Source organism: Leuresthes tenuis, unplaced genomic scaffold, assembly GCF_036924035.1.
Source record: "Leuresthes tenuis unplaced genomic scaffold, fLeuTen1.0.hap1 SCAF_19, whole genome shotgun sequence".
Lineage (NCBI taxonomy): Eukaryota > Metazoa > Chordata > Actinopteri > Atheriniformes > Atherinopsidae > Leuresthes > Leuresthes tenuis.
Window position 1 is genome coordinate 18,831,382 of NW_027325373.1, and position 19,337 is coordinate 18,850,718.

General features: G+C 40.8%; 1 protein-coding gene across 2 annotated transcripts in view; it reads right to left on the reverse strand.

Annotated features, from left to right (window-relative positions):
• The window catches only part of ap3b1a (adaptor related protein complex 3 subunit beta 1a), a 67,605-nt gene that overhangs the window by 2,469 nt on the left and 45,799 nt on the right, over positions 1-19,337 (reverse strand). For both annotated transcript variants that reach the window (XM_072372489.1, XM_072372488.1), the window contains exons 23-26: positions 11,725-11,953; positions 6,805-6,889; positions 5,649-5,746; positions 4,488-4,626 (exon numbers count right to left, since the gene is read on the reverse strand). In XM_072372489.1, the coding sequence (XP_072228590.1) occupies positions 4,488-4,626; positions 5,649-5,746; positions 6,805-6,889; positions 11,725-11,953 (551 nt within the window). The remainder of the gene's footprint in view (positions 1-4,487; positions 4,627-5,648; positions 5,747-6,804; positions 6,890-11,724; positions 11,954-19,337) is intronic.

Here is a 19,337-nt window from a genome sequence, read left to right on the forward strand (position 1 = left end):
ACAACATCAATGCATTTTTACGGACTAGAAGGGAGCGATTAAGGTCGGCCATGCCTTAAACGGGTCATTGGTATTCTGCACTCTTCACATACAGGGCTAAACACTGGATTAATTGCAGTGTATGGAAAGAAAAGCAAAGCATAACCCCTGGACTTAGAGCAGGTGGATTGGCATCGATCGGCAGGGCTGCGGCTAAGCATCACTCTCCAATTATCCGTGATTCTCCTCAGTGTGGAGAGCCTGTGTGTGCCATCTGCCTCTCCTCCACCCTGCCACTGCAAACACAAAGTGGGCTTCACCTTTACATTCACCCGCATGCAGAGAGCACACAGGCCGCAGTTTCACCTCAGAAACAAAGAAACCAGGACTTAAACAACAAACCAACCGTGTTTGATCCTCTAAAAACGAGCTGAAAAAAATGGCATCGTTTTCATCTGAATGAGTAAAGCTGATGCCAGATGTGCGATGGTCACAGCTGTGTGCTTGTTGACTGCTGGTTCTTGGCCAGGAGGATGAGTGGCGGAGCGTCCTTCAACTGAGTGGTCAGCGAGGCCAGACCAGAGCAGAACGCACGCGGGCGGACTCAGACCGGGCAGATGGCCAAAGCAATTAGCCCCAATTACAACCAGGAATCCTCCACACATCTCCAGAGCTCGGCCATACGGGCGAACGTCAGCGCCACGCTCGGAGGGCAGCGGGGCAGGCGGAGATGAAGGCACAAAAATATGAAGAGGAGTGGGTTAAACATGTGACCCTGCTGGTGCTCCTTACACCATATCTGAGGACATGTACTTTACAGTTTCTGCTGAAACAGTCTATACAGAGGAGTCTATTATTTAATTAGTCAGATTGTAAATGATAGTCAATTAAATTCAGAACAGGAACAACAACTGAACAGAGGAAAATTTGGTTTTTAGAGCAACATAATGTAATTACACTCCAGTGTAAAATGGAAGCATAGCTTATAAATCAAATGGTTCAGTTTTTTCTTCCTCAAAATTAGACTCTAAACAGAGGGATTGGCAATGCATGCAAAATTCGATCAAATTTGCTTTCAAACGGACTGAAAAATGGAGCACATTTATTCTATTCCGCCTGTTTAGACATAAACAAGAACAGCGTTTTCTACATTTGCTTTCCTGCTTGATTTATTGCCATCCTCCTTTCCAGCAATCAATTTCTGTGTTTCTGTGGCATCCCCCCCCCTTCGCTCGGCTTCAGCGCCTGTTTGGGAAAAGCAGTGCTGCACCCTGCTGATGAACAAGAGGAGTGCAGCAGAACCTGTGCTCAACTCCAACACTCAGAGGGTCTGTGGTTGCTTTAAAGAACGTGAAATATATGCTGAGCTTCATATTGAAGCTCGATCCATTATTTCAACAATTAATTAAAATAGTTTGCTTTTTTTTTTTGCAGAAAAGAGGGGGGCTGGGCTGAGGTCACCTCACGCATCACACATAATGTAGAGTGACCTCTACAATAAGCTCTCAGTGGGTGTATCCGATCTGATCGATCCCTCTGCTGTGTGCATGTGTGTGTTATTCAAAGCAGCTATAGCAGCAATACAGGAGTAATGATGCCATTAGTGCGGAAACCAGAGAAGTATGTTAATCATTATCTTATATCAAGTGAAACAGACAAATTCTGCCTGATTACAGCCTTTGAAAAATGACAATCTGTTGATTTTCTTGCTTTCTCATAATTGCAAGTTAAATTGTTGGGATGTCAGATTAGCTGTTGACTTCGTGGTAACTTTTCAACTTTCAACAATCAGCTACAAATAAATTCTTTGTGTTACAGAATGGCTTGAATGTAACATAATTCACCAGTACGGTGTAGTTTCTATGGCTGATAAATGAGAATTAAAAAGCAAAGGAGCATTCTTCAGACCTTCGAATGGTCAACAGAAGATACAAGCAGAGCACGACCAGTGAAAACTGCCCCTCACTGCTTTTCTTTTGTTTTACATGAATAAGACCTGTTTGTAGCCGTAGTCGCGGGTTTTCGTCGGCTTCAGCTCTGATCAGCATTGATTGGAACTTAACACTCAGACGTACACACTCATTTCCACTGAAGGGGGCTTTGGTCAGAGCTACAAGAGTGGGCACAGCTCACTTTTTCTTCACAGAAACACATTTACCGACTGTAAGGTCTGACATGAAGGCCCTGGAACAGATAGCAACAACTCATGGGACAAAAAGAGATGAGATTGACTGATTCTACCATCTGCAGCTGCTGCTGTGCGTTTCAGTCAATAAATAATAAACTAGTCTAACTGTCTAAGAAAGTTGTGATCCTGAGAAACTGTCCAACACAGCCTGCAGGTTGCATTGCAATGCTGTATCTTTGTTATCGCAGTTACAGGGTTACGACTCGCAACAGCTCAGTCAGCACTTCTTACACAACAGTATACTCACAGTATGGCTGAATTACAGAGACAACAGCAAGCGTTTACATCAAAGCTAAAGGACATAAAAAAGAAGAAGTTATCATCTGTCATCGTGGGTCAAACCAGGACGGTTATAGTCCTGCAGCCAGATGTTTCTGCCCCCAAATTCTTGGTTTAATGACACGGCTCCTTCTGAGTTTGCTGGTTCTGAATCTGAATCCAAATACCTTTTCTCCCCACTTCCATGCTGGCTTTCGGGATGATTAAAAGCAACTTTTAGGAGCCGAGGCTCCCAAAACTTGAGTGATGTGGACCAGAAAATGGAAAGGTGGCGGCAGAAGAGACGAGCCTTGTATAAACAGATATACAGGTCCAGTGTTAGCATAACTCTCTGAAAACCCAGCATCAGTCGGGCTCTTGTAGCACCAGTTCTTTTTTGACTGATAAATGTTTAGCATGTGTAATCGCTGCGCTTAACTTCTAACCAGACGGCCCGTTTTAGAGGACTGAAAAATGAAACAAAAACACGCGCAACCCTCCTTCTTCTGCCTCCAAATCTCAAAGAACAGCCTGCCAACTTCACTGAGAATTCTGTGAGAGAGGAACTCCATCATCTCAAACAAATGGACCTCTAAACACAGTGTGGAACAGCTGGTTGTCTTAAGGACAAAATGGAAGAGTGTCTTCAATATAGTGAGGCTGAGGGTAAAGCTGGGACAGCGCCCCCCCCTCCACTTGAGCCATCACAAAAACAGAAAAGAGATTGATAGCATGGAGTCATTTCAGCTATTGGTTATTCTGAATGAAGTATGGGCTTATTGGACGCAGGCCTCTCCCACTGGTTAACATTGATTTCCACTCACTCTCAGTTCTCTGTGCCCTTGTGCAAATGTGCCCCCCCCCCCACACCATTTTTTGCTCTTCCGACTTATTCCTGTCCCTTATTCATCCAGCGAATCAGACATTTCGCCTCAATTCCAGCCTGAATCTATAAAGAAATCATCACAGGCACAAGATCACTGAAAGACAGCGAGACAGAAACACGACCAGGTAACAACAGACACCAAGAAGGAGACGAGGAGGAGGAGGAGGAGGAGGAGATGGTGCAGAGGGATGGAGTGAGGACAAAGAGGAAGTAAAAGAGAGACAGATGGGGGTGCAGAGATGAATTGAAAGAGAGACAGAGCAGGAAACAGAGGGGGAGCGGGAGGTGTAATTATCTATCAGGTGTTCGGGTGTGCGTGACAGAGGAGGAAGCTCATTAGCACACTCTGTGTACACCAATTACACAGCCAGGCTTCTCAGGGCATTCCCCTGGCATGTGTGTGTGTGAGGCTGGCGAGGGACACACAGACGCTCACTGTTTGACAAAACTCCACAAAAGATGCAGTTTTGATGGACACATGCACCCTGAAACATTAACCTTATTGGTCTCAGACAGGACAAAGACACCACACTTAAAACTGGGTGTGACTCACTAATAATTTGGGTCAGAGGAAGATGTCTGAGCTCTGTTGTCAGATGGAGAAACATTTGTTTAAACCTGCATAAATGCCACTTGATAATCCATATGTGGCATTCTATATGCAACAGCTGAGAAGTTAGCCTGGTTTGCTCTTAAAGGGAGCAACAGTAAGAATATGACTGAACTACCAGGATCTGCCCCGGAGAAAGTTAGAGGCAGCAGAATGTATCGAACACTTTCTCACACAGTCCACAGCATCGGATTTACTCTTGTAAATAACTCGATTTCGCTCCTATGCATGTGTACTGGGAGAAGGACAAGGCTTCAATTACCTGGCTGAGTCAACGCTGCTTGGAACGTTGTTGAGTGATAACCGATTGTCACTCCCACTTACTGTGAACACTCAAATCCTAGAGGTTTACATACTTTCACTCAATAATTAATAAATAAATGTAAGATGATTTTGCTTCATGTGTTTAACTGAATCTTACTCATAATTTCATTGAAAACTGCGCCATTCTGTCATCTGCAGACAAAATAATACGGTCAAACTATTGAAACCTGCATTAGGCTTTTCCACATTTCCAGATTAGAAAGTCAAACGTGAAACATTAATATAAACAGCAGACGTTTCACCTGTGGAAGTTGTTTTGGCTGGATGGAACCACTCCTACGTTGGCTACAGACAGGACCTGCTTGCTGATGGCCTGGCTGGAAGCGTTAGCTGTTGCCATGGGGATAGTTGCTGAGGTCTCATTCATGCCCAGGAGCTTTCCTGAGAAGATGCAAAAATGTTTGACCATCAAACAAAAGCCAACAAAAAACATCGTTAACTCTATTACTGCTGAACTTTTGATGTATTTGTCCTGTTTTAACTGCTTTTGATCATAAAATTCTACCGCTAAGGGCATAATTACGGTTTCACAGTCAAGCACTGAGCATTAAAAAATGCTTATAACCTCACAGAATGTAAATATTCTGATATTCGAGCACATGGGAGAAGTTACACAATAAAATTCAAAAGTAAATGGAGTTTTCTTGCACTTGGCAATGAGCAAGGGTTTTAAAGAAAGAATGGAGACAAGTATGAACAATTTGGGTAGAAATAAAAAGGATTGCAACATCAAATATAATAAAAACCTTTTACCTGAAAGAAATTATTAACCTCACTCCACTTATATATGAATAAAAGGATATTCTTTAGAGAGAAAATGGTCCTGAAAGCAAGTTGTTCTGTCTAAATTCTCTTTTTTGTGTCTAAGTGCAGATGTGTTCAGTTAAAAAAGGTGGATAAAGATCAATTAATTCCGGAGTAGCATTAAGGAGACACTTAAGAGCACACTGGTGGCTTGGATACAAGTTATCTAAAGCTGTCAGAGAGCCTATTCAAAGATTTCACCACTGACTTGTCACAAAAACACTATGAGACGGTAAGTACAACATATTTGATGACAAATCCCTCGAACAGGCTGATGAAACTTACTCCTATGTGTCCTGGAGAATGTATTCAAAATGTACGAATTTTGCCAGCCTTCTCCTTTAATCATCCTCAGTCAGTTTACTTAAGATTAAGGTTTAGATTATTCTAACAAGAAATCTGAAAGATGTACAGACAGAAGTTAAAGCTCTTCTTACTCTTACTCCACAATCACATGCAACAGAAATGAACCAAATGCTGGTGAATTTTGAAATAAACAAATGAACACTGTAAGAAAGATTCCAGTGAAAATAGCAGGTCAAGTTTATATCTGATGAAATATATCGTGTTGGCTTTGACTTGGATCAATCTGAACTCACCTTGCTCCTTGCAGAAGTCCAGTTCTGCCATGGTACTGGGCATTAACAGCTCACCTACAGCAGGCTGAATGGACACACTGAACTGGTCCTCTTTGGTGCTGAGGAAGGAAAAACAGAAGTAAAGGAAGAGTAGCTTTAGATGCATTTCTTTCTGACTGAAAGTGTTGAATGTGCCTGATAGGGCACCCTGGGGCTTTTTCAGTAAAGAGTCCTGATGGCAGTCTTATGAGTTCGGACCTAATGACATCACATCACTTAGAACAGGACTCAAGTCTCGACTGATGAAGAGCACTTCATGCTCAAAACTTCCCGGTGAGGTGCTAATCTCATGAATACTTCATGAGGCATTCATTCTAGTGTACAAACTTTATGTGTACTTTATGCTTGTGAATTATTGACAATGGTCTTGTATTCATTCATATAAAAAAAAAGGAGGAAATAAATGCAACTGTGTCTTGAAATGACGACAATAAAGGAAGAAGCATGGAAAATGTCCCTCCAGGTTTAGAAGGCAGATATGTGTTAACAGACTGATGAAGCCACAGTTGTTACAAATCTCATGTATGAAAAGTGAAGCAGTCATTCCAAAGTGAAGCAGTGAACCCTAACCCACTCCTTATAAGGAAAAAAAATAAAAAAAATCTCACAGCTCTCCACTCTTGTAATTTAAGTTCATCTAAATCTCAGCGAAGGAACCAAAAACAAGTCAGGAATTGTGTGTTTTGTGTGCGGTGAGTGTGTATCTGCTACGTTTGTGTATGAAATGTTTCTCCTCTGATTGCTTTGCAAACCACGCTCTGTGAATGGCATTTTGGGCCGGATTGATTCCCCCATCTCAAACAGATTTTCTGATAAGGTTATCGATCGGCTGAGCAGCGGTGCCAATGGCATTCAGCGGGCTGATTTGGGCCGGGGCTGATTAGGAGGAGGAATAATTGTTATCCCAGTGAACTGGGATCAATTGCAGCTGATGTCTCACCTGGGAGTGCTGGCACAGAGCGGGTAGGAAAAGGAGAATTAACAAAGAAACAGATGAAAGAGGCAAAAGGAAAGAGGGAGATGTGACAATGAACAGCAGAGGTAAAAGGGATTGAAAAAGACGTACAGCTGGAGGTTTGAGAGAAAAATCATATGAGTAGGTGTCAAGTTGTCTTACCACAAGTGGAAGTTGGCTGCTTGTGTCGAGTCGCTGAAATCAATACCCATGGACACCGTCACCGACGCCCCCGGCTCCAACCACTCTGAGAATGGAAAAGAGGGGAGGAAAGATGAGAGAAGAAAGGAAAGAGTGAGTGACAAGGGCTCAGTGTGTGGGGTGGGGAAGGATGAAGCAAAGGCACAGTGGAGGTGGTGGATGAGTGGAGGAGGAGAGGGCGCCGCAGCAGAGTGGAACCGACAAGCATCTCCACCTCTTGTGTTTTCTACATCACAAAGCAAGGCCACCGTGTGTGAGAAATCTATCCTTCAATCTCATTCCACACAACTCAAGCCACGGTGGGGGGAAAAAAAACACATGAAGGACTAGCACATCCCCAAAACAACAGGCCTGTCAAAGACTGCATCAGCATCAAGAGACATGGGCTGAAGGAGATAGACAGAGCGGATCAAATGCCAGCTACAAGACAGTTAAGCAAAGCCAAAAATGTTGAAGACAGCTGAATGTTGGGGGAGGAAGAGGGTGAGGTGTACAATGAGAACGGAGACGGACAGAAACATCCTCCACGCATCCCTGGTCAGCATGTGTTTCTCTCTCCACGGAGCAGATCTATTTTACTGTATAACCTTTCCACAGATAGAACAGAAGAGGAAGGTCTCCAGAGGATACCCTTTGAAAACAAAGCCATCATGGACTCACTTCCAATCCAGCCTTCACTGCTTCTAACAGGTTATCCGTCTCTGGGTTTATCTTTATTTCCTCTCTGTGTTCACATGAATCATACATTTAAAAAAAAAAAAAAACTTCCATCTGAAGTTGCTTATAAACAGGGGATGTAAAGTCAAATATATCCTTTTGTTATAATACAATTTATCTCAAATAAAGGGTCATATTGCAAGTAGTTAGTTAGTATTATTATGTGGCACATTAGATAAAATGCAGAGAAGGAGCAAATACATATTCTACAAAAAATTATTCACACATTTAACTGAAGTTGTGTACATCTCTGCATCACAATGGCCCTTCATAAAGTTTTTAAGAACACATCTAAATAGTTAGTTTAATATATGTATATATATATATATATATATATATATATATATATTAATTAAACTAAATATATATATATATATGTTAAACTAAATATATATATATATATGTTATGGACATGAGATGTCATTTGTTTGCGAATGATTGTTTAAAATCCCTCAGTTTGTCATTTCACTTTCAAAATATCAAAAAGAATCTAACTGATGCCCAGTAGAAATTACTGGATCGTAGCCGTGGCATTTACCTGTGACTGAGACCTGCCCCAATCTTAACTATGCATAGGTGTAATTTAAACTACATGTAGTTTAAATTAAATTATTTTCCATTACCAGTAGTAGTGTGCTTATTCTCTGTGCTCTGAGGGCTGCACTGTATTCAGAACAGTAACAGGTAACCCCTCCTACCTCCCAGGAGACAAATATGTGTGGGGCAAGATTCTTGTTTGTCAGTTTTAAAGCCATCGTGTGAAATGTTTGAGCTGGTAATCGTATTTCTGGAAAGAAAAAGTGAGCTCTGCCCCCTCTGACCCTAACTCTTACGGCATGTGCACCCATTTGATTTTTTTTCCACATCAATGCTGATCAGCACCAGAGCCAACAAATACACGCACCCATAGCAGTCATTTGACATGAGACTGAATTTAAAACTTTCCCATCACCCTGAAAAGCCACATGTATGAGGATATTAGTCGGTGTTTCGGTACATTATAATTCACCTCTTGGGGGTTGTCATAATTGGGGAAATTAGCTGTAGGTGGTACCAGACTGTACATGTGTCTATTTGTGCCATCAAGTATTTTAAAGAGGTAATATACAACCTTAACAGTGGCCACACAAACCAAAACTGAAACCTTAAGTTCAGCCTTTCAAAGCAGCTAATAAATCTCTGATAAAACAGAACAATTTCAAGTCGGATCACATAAGAAGCTGTTTGTTGTTAAATTAAGGTTTAAAATGCCTTATAGTTGCACCTCAACACGAAGGTCACAGAGGATTAGCATTTTGAGCAACTGCAGTTTCAGGCACCTCATGTTTCCTTAATGTCTCCGCTTTCAACACGATTCTGTTGCTTAACTTAAAATCCCAAAACCAATGCTAAAAGGAGCTAACATTAAATGTCTCACTTTCTAATGTGACTCTCTGGGTAAAACAAGGCACCAGTTACAGAGTCATTCCAAAGGCATCATTAGTGCCTTTTGCATACATTGCTAGTTGTTAGCGGTTAGATTCAAGTCATTGTCACTAATTAGTTAGCAAATAAGCTGCTGCTTTAGGACATGTGGACAAACAGTAAGCAAATTACAAATACTACTTAATTTCTACCCGTTACATTAGAGGTTAACCTCTGTTCATACTAGACTGAGCAGAAGCAGCAGAAAGTAATGTACTGTTGTGGTCAAAGAGCAATATTTCTGACTAAATACAAACCCTGTCATGCATTATCCTTCACCTAACAAACACAAAACGGCACTACATAAAGCTTTGTCTGCATTCATCCCCAGCAACTTATCCAAACTAAATCCAGCCGCCTGCTCACAGCGGCCAGGCTCAATCGATCCAAATTACCCACTGTTTGGCTGCTTGAGTTCCTTCAATGCCCAATCAATCCGCTGCAATTGACAGTTTTAACATGCTCCATCGCACACCACTTCTGTCCGTGTGTTCATGCACACATGAAAATTAAATTCAGAGGGAGATCTGTTCTCTGAGTCTTCACACACTGAGTGTAGACTCACACACAGTGTGGAGAAATATGAGTGTTTGTCCTGATCGATAACAGAGAACAGGGATTAGAAGAAGTAATATTGGCTGTTTTCAGGTTGTGGAAATGGGACAGGGCTATTTGCTGAACTGATAGCAAACAGGCTTAGAGGTTAATATCTCTGCTGGCAAACGATAGAAGAATCTCAAAAAGCCACCGCAGAGACAACAAAGGTGACCTCAAACACAAAGGGAAAAAGATTTGAATAGTATGACACTAAATCAGAATCAAACTATAGAAATTTCACTTTGATGAATTTAACGAAAACTACAAAGTCATTCCCTAACTTTTAGAGATCTATACAATCTTTAAAAGGTTCCCTCACTTCAAATTCTTTAAATGAGTTTTCCAGATTAAAAGTGAATATATGTGAAAAGAATACGGTATCCACGGGGGAATTATCTGTCAAGTTAGAGCCACTTTTACATGGACTGTGAAATATTTCATTTTTGCGGGTTAAAGAACAAGCAGCTGATAAAGAGGACTATTTGGAAATGTGGAATATACATCCCTTTAGCCAATGTGAACAGATGTGTACTTGGAATAGAAAAAAACTTTCAGTTGCACACTTTTTGTTGGGATTTTTGCAGCTGAGAGAGTAAAGCATTGCCAAATCTTAAACATTTATATTGCTCTCAGTATATTTCCAGATGTGCAGGTGTTAGGTGGTTTAATCTGTCAGGAGCTGACCTGTAAAGAGGCTCCAGAATGAAAACAATCGCATAAAAAAGGAAAGAAATCCCACTGAGAGTGAGCTGGGTGCATTATTTCCAGCTTTACAGAATTAATTAAACATATTCTTTCAAATAAGAATCCCTAAAAGAAAAATGTTGGTGTTCATCTTTCTGCATTTTGTCACTATGTGGATATTCCGTCGCTGTATGTTGAATTCGATCACGCCAGACAAAAAGAAAATGTCGGAAGCTGTTAAAAGACTGAAGCCATCAGCTGTTTTCTTGGCAAATTCCTGCTGTGTATAAGTGGGTTGGACAAGTCCTCTGAAACCTGAGATTGTTGCAGTTTGATTGATGGATGTTACAACACGAGACAACGATGAGTACAATTAACACCAATTAAAGGAAATTCTTTAAATAAAAAATAACAATATAAAAAAACAAATCAAAAAATTAAAAAAATTTTTTTTTTTTTTTTTAAAAAAATCACAAAATGGAAGAAACTAACCGAAAAAGATATTTTGATATTTGATATTTTCAGAGAAAATATTGAGATATTATTTGTCATTGCGGAAGAAAACGTTGTTTCTTCAGTATATTCAAACAGATCATCTTGTAGCCAGCAGCTGTGTCTCAACTTTCACAAGTTGATGTGGTGATTTTACAATAAAACCAGCATCTTTAACTTTTGATTGACACGTCACATGAGCCTGTACAAGAACTCCTGGACAAATCTGGAGAAAAACCTGTAGAAAACATCAAATTTTTTGTACTTTAGTTCTCATATTTTGACCAGAACTGTGAGGCTGCGGACTGATTATGTTTTCTAGCTAACGGGGTACGGCTACAGTCATCTATAGGTGCCCATTTACAAAGAAAAACAGGTTTTTCTGGTGCGTTCAAACATCTGTAACTTTGCTTTCAGAAGAAACCAAAATCAATTTTACTCCATATAGATTAAAACAGCTCTCTGTATACCTCGAGTATATGGCATGGATTGGTATATTAGCTGAATGCAAAGGGGTTAAACCACTTGAACCCTTACGCAACACATGAGAACTCCGGCTTTAACAGGTTAAGTAGCTGTGTTCATCATCATCTTTTCTCTCCTAAAGTTTCCATTTTTCTCTTTTACACTTTTATTCATGGAAAGTGGTTTGTCTTAAGCCTTGCAGATCAAGCCCTCCCAAAAGCAAAATTACACCAAAACAAGCTGCCTTTTTTAAAAAAATGCTTAAACTAACACACTAATTAAGAAAATTTAATTAAACAATGTTGAGCTTTATTACTGTTATTATTTTGTTACATATTATCAGTTTATTATGATTACTTTATTATTATTTACTAGATTTGCCTTTTTAACAAGATTTTAACACAGTATCCAGCACACATTTCCAACTGATGACTCAGAAGTACTGTACATGTGAGGACTCACCAATAGTGTTAAAGCAGTGGATGTTGAGGCTTGCTGGGCTTCGCTCTCCTATATGGATCTCCTCCAGGTCGTGGTCAGAGCTGTTTGTCAGGATGACCTGCACTGCAACCATACTGGGCTGGTACAAACATGGCTGCCTGGGGAAATGGTACTTGGCTGACAGTCCTTTTCCTGTCATATGGTGAAGCAGCTCATAGGTTGTCACGGGGCCAAAAGATGAAGTGTTGACCTGGAAGGACATGAAACACAGACATAATCCACTGAAAAGTGTGACTTTTGTGGTGTAGCTCAATGCTAACATTAAAATCACATTTCTTTTTCATGACAATCGTGTTCTTGAGGTCTAAAATAAGCAGCCTACGAGCACAGGAAGGTACGAATTACAACAGCACATTCAGAAAAGGCATAAAGCTTTCCACATCAATACAATACAGCACATATAGAGCAAATGCATCCACACAAGAGGCCAGATTAATACAAGAATCTCTGGTCTTCACATCACCCATATTCATGCAATTTAGCTCGTCCAATCAGCAGCTAGAATGTACCACTTTTTAAAAGATGTGGGACCCACCCCAGCCCTCCCTTCATTAACTCTGTAGGGTAAAGAGAAGTGCATTTAGAAACATCCTCAATCAGCCCAGTTAGATGGAAATGGGCTGGATGTGCAGGCGAAGCAGGCGGAATGAAAACAACCTCTAATGAATAGAAACACAAGTGCCTGCGCGGGCCGAACCTGCCTCTCGCCGACTGTTTAAAGGGGCTTTTAGCTTTTCAGAGGCAGGAAATTAGATTACCTTTGAGACATGCTGAAAAGAAAGAAGGTGGAGGCGGTGTTCTATTTTTTATCCGAAAAATTAACATCTTGATACACAGATGAACACCTTTCACACTTGGTGGTGCGGAGATTTTCTCTTGATGCTGGCAACTGTCAGCTCTCATTAGTGAGACAAGATGGCTCAGCCCACACAAATCGCAACACAATACAGCATAAGCAGCGTGTTGTCAAATGTGGAAACTGTCACATAATGTGCAGATGCAGCAGACACACCTCTGTTGTCTTTGTGCAATACAAAGTGATAAAAAATCATCACAAAAGTTTGACAACTTGAAGGAGTTTCTTTAGCCTTCAATAAAAGTCAAAGATCCTCCTCATTCGAGTGACAGCATTAATAGATAAAAAGAAAGAGGATAATGAAACGAATAAGGATAAATTTAGCGTTTCTTTTTTCTTTTCCACCTTCTTTAAAATCATTAGCACCTGAACGCACTGTGTGGTGAGTTCAGACACTGAAAATGTCTGTTTACCACCTGAAAGTAATGGAACAAAAATAACAATCCAACTCTTAAATAGTCACAAGAGTAATGATGAAAAAAAAAAAAAGAATGGCAAAAGGAAAAAAAAACAAACATCATGGAGCATTTGAAGAACATTAACAAACAGCCCTTAAAAAAACAGATCCTTTAACTGGCCTTAATGATTAAGCAGGGAATGAGAACTAATTAAGGTAATAAAATATGACAAAGAAAATGATATGAATAAACGGTGGGAAAAGGCAGCCATTGTTCTACTGAAGCTGGATGTGTTCCGACTTCAGCGGATGAACAGTCAGAACTACATAAGTGTTCATTAGATGAGGATCAGAAATAAAACCTTATTACTGTTCATTAGTAGAAACATTAAGAGGGAAATAACTCTAGTAATAACCCACAAAAATGGTAGAATAACTATTTCATCCCCCCTGAGGCTAACAAGTAGCAAAAATGTGCCCCAAAAGCCTGAATTCAAGTCTCCTTCCACCACATTTTGTTTTCAATCTATTTTAGGTCCAGTTATTCGGAAGCTTTAAAACATTCTGCATTTTCCACCAAAGACCCAAACTATCGGCTGCTATGCATCACTGGAAACCAGATCAATTAAGATTTAAAGAGCCCGATCGTGGTCAGTTATTTAGAGTTATATAAGAGTTTTATTTCAGGGTTTGCTAGAGGGTTGATGTTAAAGAAAAAGCACAAACATTCCTCATAATTTACACTTCTGCAGCACCTCCTGTGTATAATACTCATTTTAACGACGTCTCTTTAAGCCCCGCCCTCCGACAGCAAGAGCTCTTCTGATTGGCAGCTGACTGGTAGACAAAGTAGATTGTGAGGCAACTGCTAATTCTCGATTTTAGGTGTGCCAAACTAGACTGGACAAAGTCATTTTGCAAACCGTATAAACAAGCAACAAAAGAAAACTATAGAATGTTTTTGTGGTAGGAGACGACTGGATCGGACCAACGGACCTTACACTCCAACAAAAAGCTCCATAGTACACTAGAGGAAACTGAGGAGAAGCAAACAGGTAAACAAACTACAAGCTTGACAATCGAACAAAAAAAACTAAACTAAATCGAACTCCTTGAACATCTTTCCCAAAAATGACACCTCATCAGGCAGACCAACCTCCTAAACGGCTTCTCTCCTTGTATGATTCGTTTTAATTAAGTATCAATCCAAAAAAAATCTCATCAATCCAAAAAAAAAAACAAACAAAAAAAAACATTTTCTCATGTTAAAGACTAGAGAGCAATCTTATAAATACCTCCTCAATAATGATAAAACAAACTTTGCAGCCAATTGTTGGGGTGTTTTGGCAAAAAGAGTCATCCGTGTCTGTGTGGTTTATGAATGTCTTTATATGAATATGCACTTTTACACTTGGACCATTTCATCTTGCTTTTATTTCTTCAGTTTTATCCTTTTCTTTGGCGACTGGAGGAAAAACATTTCATCAACCCAAAAGTTAAATGATCCAAACGGCTGATTGGCAAAGCACAGCCGTATCCAGGATCCCTGTAAACCAGGCAGGTACAACTGTCTGCTTTACAGAAATAATAACCCAAACCATTTGTGCAGTTAGTTCCGGTTTCTTCCCTCCTGATGGGAGGTTTTCAGTCCTGAGGTGCAGAACAAAGCAGTACAAAAATAGCTTTGTTCCTGCTACTATCACTGAGCTCAATGAGATGTAGAGAGATTTACACACCGACTGCTGTAGCTTTATTTTTAGTACTACTGTTCTTGCTTTTATCTTAGTTACAAGGGGCATCTATTTATTTATTTCTCTTAGTGTGTTTTTTTTTAATTCTTTCATTCTTTTATGTCAAAAGGTCAGTCTCTTGTGTTTTTTTCTCCTTCTCTTGCTGAAGTTCTGGTTAGTGGAGCCCCAAGTGCTTCTATCGTAAACAAGCTTCTTATATTCATACAGTGTTGTGTCGTGCTATAGTTGGCAGGTAGCGACCTGAATGGCTCGATCTCGGGTTTTACTTTACTTTTTAATGTTGTGGCTAATTAGTGCACCACATACATTATATCTCATAAAGACATAGGTTTGCAAATAGAGAAACTAAGGCGACACGTGCAAAATGAAAAAGCAACATCCATGCAAATATAAGTGAAAATTAAGTGAAAAAAAAAACAAAAAACAAAAAAAACACCCTTTTAATTTTGGTCATCACTAAAGGCAGACTAAGACAAATGCACAATTATAACTCCAGCGATAAGTAGAGTGCTGAATCTGTCGCTTATTTTCAAGAAAAACTACAAAAACAGACTGGCAACAGTTCAAGAATCTCATCAACGCTAGTATCAAAATAATAAGTAAAGGACCTAATATTAGAATAAACACTCTCTACACCTCCATTTAACAAAACAAGCATTGTCCAAGTGCCTATAAAAGAGGTCAACCCAACAGTTGTTGCTGTGCTGTAGCGCCGCTGCGCCCTCACAAGTGCCCGTCACGCCACCGCCAGCCTGCAAATTTATTGGGCCACTTTTGGATGTGTCAGAGCAGTCGGTGTCGATAAAGCTTGCCGTAATGTTTGCCACCCCATCACAACAGAGATTTACCTCCCTGACAGAGACATCCTGCTTCAAGGTCCTGTCTGTCGCCCCGCGCCGGCGGCAGCGACAGGACGGCGCTTCAAACTGCTTATTATCACCAATTTGACACAGTGGACCGTTAAAGCCCGACACGAGTGCCCACACAAACCCCTTCACCCTTCCATCCACTGCTGTCCTGAGCAATCCCATAACACCTCAAGTGTAAATAAGAGAAGAGGAGGGATGTAACCTTGACTTCTCTGTCAGGCTGCCTTTTTTTTGGGGGGGTGGGGGTCTAGCTCACAGTCTCCACCATGGACAGGAAGGAGGGAGGTGACAATAAGCGAGAAAGTTGATTGAGAGGCTCTATTATGCATCAACTTAAAGGAAGCTCCCGTGATGGATGACACAGACACCAGTCACCTTCAGAGCACGGACGCGGCGTTCCCAGCATCCTCTTTGGCAAATGACCTGAAAATCCCGCTGACATATTCAAAAGGGCTAACAGGAGCCAGGCAGCTGTGCGCATAAGAAGGCCAATTTAAAAGGAAGAGCTGTGAGGTGCGCAGAGATTCAGGGGCATATATTGAAAATCCATTTCTGTTTTTCAGGCATTGTCTGCCTCATATACCAACGACAGGATTTCATTATGCTCGACAAGAGTTTGAAAGATTAAGGTAAGGGACATGTGTTTGACTTTAGGGCCTAATTGTTCCCTTCAGTCAGAAGATGACAATTAATTGAGGGGCGTCACAAAGACCTTGAGTGTAGATTGAATTAAATAAATGTTACTACAGCCATATAAAACTATTTTAATACAACTAGGAGCCTCTCCAGCGCAGACAGACAGAGGTTAGTTAATTTATGCCAATTTGTCAGTGAATTAGTTATCCTAAAATGATTAATTTTGAAATTTTCCATTAAAGAACATTAGCAATGATAGGGGAGTGTTATTCTGAGGCAGTGGTGTCCTTCATCCAGTTTTACAGGAGTTGTGAACAGACTGCCAACACCTTCTTTCATTAGTATGACATCAATTGAACTAACGTGCCATCTAATTATTATTTATAGACTAAAAAGATTAACAGAATGGGTAGATTTTAGGATTAATATCCAATATTAGACATTAATGTTAATTAATCACTAATCACTGTCTAATTTTTCTTTTTTTCCCCCACATAAATCTAAATGAGTATCACTGAAAACTGAATTCAGGTTGAATTCAGGTTCAAACCAATGAAGTTGTGGTATTTTTAAATGACAAAATAACCATCATTTGATTAATAAACTGCTTGTTGAAACATTTTTTTCCTCTTTTCTTAAACAGAATATGGAAAAGGACAGTTTTTGTTTGATAATTTGCTTTATAGGTCTAATCCCAGACTCTACATTTTAGGAAAACATGTTAATAAACTTATTAAAAGGTCCTGTTTTTCTAAAGAAAGCAAAAAAGAAAAGTTTATATTTGGACAATAAAACTGGTTTTTATTTGTAAAACAGTATCCAGCTTTTACTTGATATCTTACCTTACTTTAATGGTAAGAAAGGAACCACACAAAAGATTACTAAAGTAACTTAAAAGGCAACAGGGATGGTGATCCCATTCAATGGCCCAGTCCAGCTGTTGCCGTGGCTTGACTCAACTGCATGTAACTGTAATTGTAATTGCATGTAACTTGGCAACTTTTTGAAAGTGTGATTTCGACACAGCAAAGCAAAGCCTCTAGCCATGCAATCCCTCCAAATCTGTCAGCCATTTTTGGCATCCTTGCTGGCTATAAATTCTCTGTTGTAATGAGGAAGCCCTTAGGCTTCACAACCCTGCTAACCCAGAGACTGATCTCGCTCAGCTGATAGTTTATCTGCCCTCCGACACAAGTCCTCTGAGTAGAAAGGATGTTTCTTATAATCTAAAGCTTGAAAAGCTCAGAATCTCACATTCAGGCTCTTTCAAGTTATTCCAGGATACATCAAACCCTGTCTGGAACTAGACAACTCCACTCCTCTGTGGGAGAATTCATCTTATACACCTATTCTCAACAGATATTGTTCTTCTTGAAACACTTTAAAGTAAAAACTGTTGCTCCTTGACTTATTTAGCAACTTTTTTCCTTTGCTGTTGCTTGACTTTGAGTGTTTGTGTGCAGTCTATCCTAAATTGGTTTTGAGCTGAATGGGGTGCGTTTGTCGGTTGGTAGGGGATGGTGGAGGTTGATTTGCTCGTATATAGCATAAAAACATACCTGTACACAAACGCAGAAACCTTATTATGATGGCAAATGCAACCTCATAATTATGTTGGTACATTTCAGAGAGAAAGAGTTAACTTCCAAAATGTTTGTTGAGACAAGTTTACAGTAAGTGTCACATCATTTCATCAACATGTCAAAAAAAAAAAAGACAACGTCAGTGTCTTAATGGAGTGGAGACAAACATTTGCCTTTAGTTTTAGTAATGACTGCTTACATCATTACAAAAACCAATTAAAAAGCAAAGAACTGCTCCAACAGTTGCATTAAAACAAAAGCATTTCCCAAACTACCAGCTGGCTGCCCAGGCCCCTGCACTGACTGGCCATTTCCTTGTGGGCATTTATTCCTATTTAAGAAGCAATCTCTGCAGTTTGAGTGGCAGCAGGAGGTTTGGAGGGCAGGAGCTGCTATATTCGTGGCGCTTGAGGTCTTTCTGCTGATTCATAATTAGACGTGAACCCAGAGTGCCCACTACGGGGGAGGTCAGAGGGGTGAGGAGGGAGATGAGGGAGGAGGAGGGGATGAGCTGGCGCCCGCCTGATGGACACCAAATGAACAAATTATGATGGCCCCCTCTGGGCGTGATGGGGTCAAACACCCTGCGCCCCGCCGCTGACAGTTCAATTTCCCCCCAACGCAGCCCCATTCGCTGACTGCTAATTATGAATGAAAAGTTATCAGCCTGAGCCACCCCGTGCGCACACGGACAGCGGTCGGAAGAGGTTTGGGCTGCGGAGGGAGGGGGATTTAAGAGGCGTTTGTGAGGGATCCTAATGTCAAAATGTTATTAGAGAGAGCGGCAGCATGCAGAAACTGAGGAGAGGAGGAGACAGAAGAGGAGGTGGGTCAAAGACAGTGACCAGGGTTAATCTAAATGCCTTTGATAACCATGCAGTAATTCTCTAAAAAGGCCCGGGCGCTCAGCTGAGACAGACTCGCTGCCTCTGTGGGCAGATTGCTGAGAAATAGAAATGACACCGAGGCCAGTGTGTGTGTGTGTGTGTGTGTGTGTGTGTGTGTGTGTGTGTGTGTGTGTGTGTGTGTGTGTGTGTGTGTGTGTCTGTGTGTGTGTGTGTGTGTGTGTGTGTGTGTGTGTGTGTGTGTGTGAGCTGTTGTGTGCTGCATGAGGAGGGGTGTGTGTGAATAAAGGTGAAGTTATTTACCCTTGTCTGTGAATCCCATAGCCCATCATGTATTTATGCATAGAATTGACTTTAAATCAGATGTTGATGTGCAAAAACTTCCCCGTTCTAATCTGCATTTCTATTCTCTATTACTCCCTGGCCTTCACCTGAGGAGGAGAGATTGGTTAACAGGACTTGTGCTGCATAAATGCTGGCCTGAGACGAACTGTCAATCACACTGACTGACAGGCGGGGAGGGCTGACGGGCAGACTCAACTCAACTCAACTCAACCCACCACAACGCTTAGTATAACAGCAGAGCTGGGACACTGTGGAGGCCGGTCAGAGGGCTTGGCGTGGGCACACACTCTCA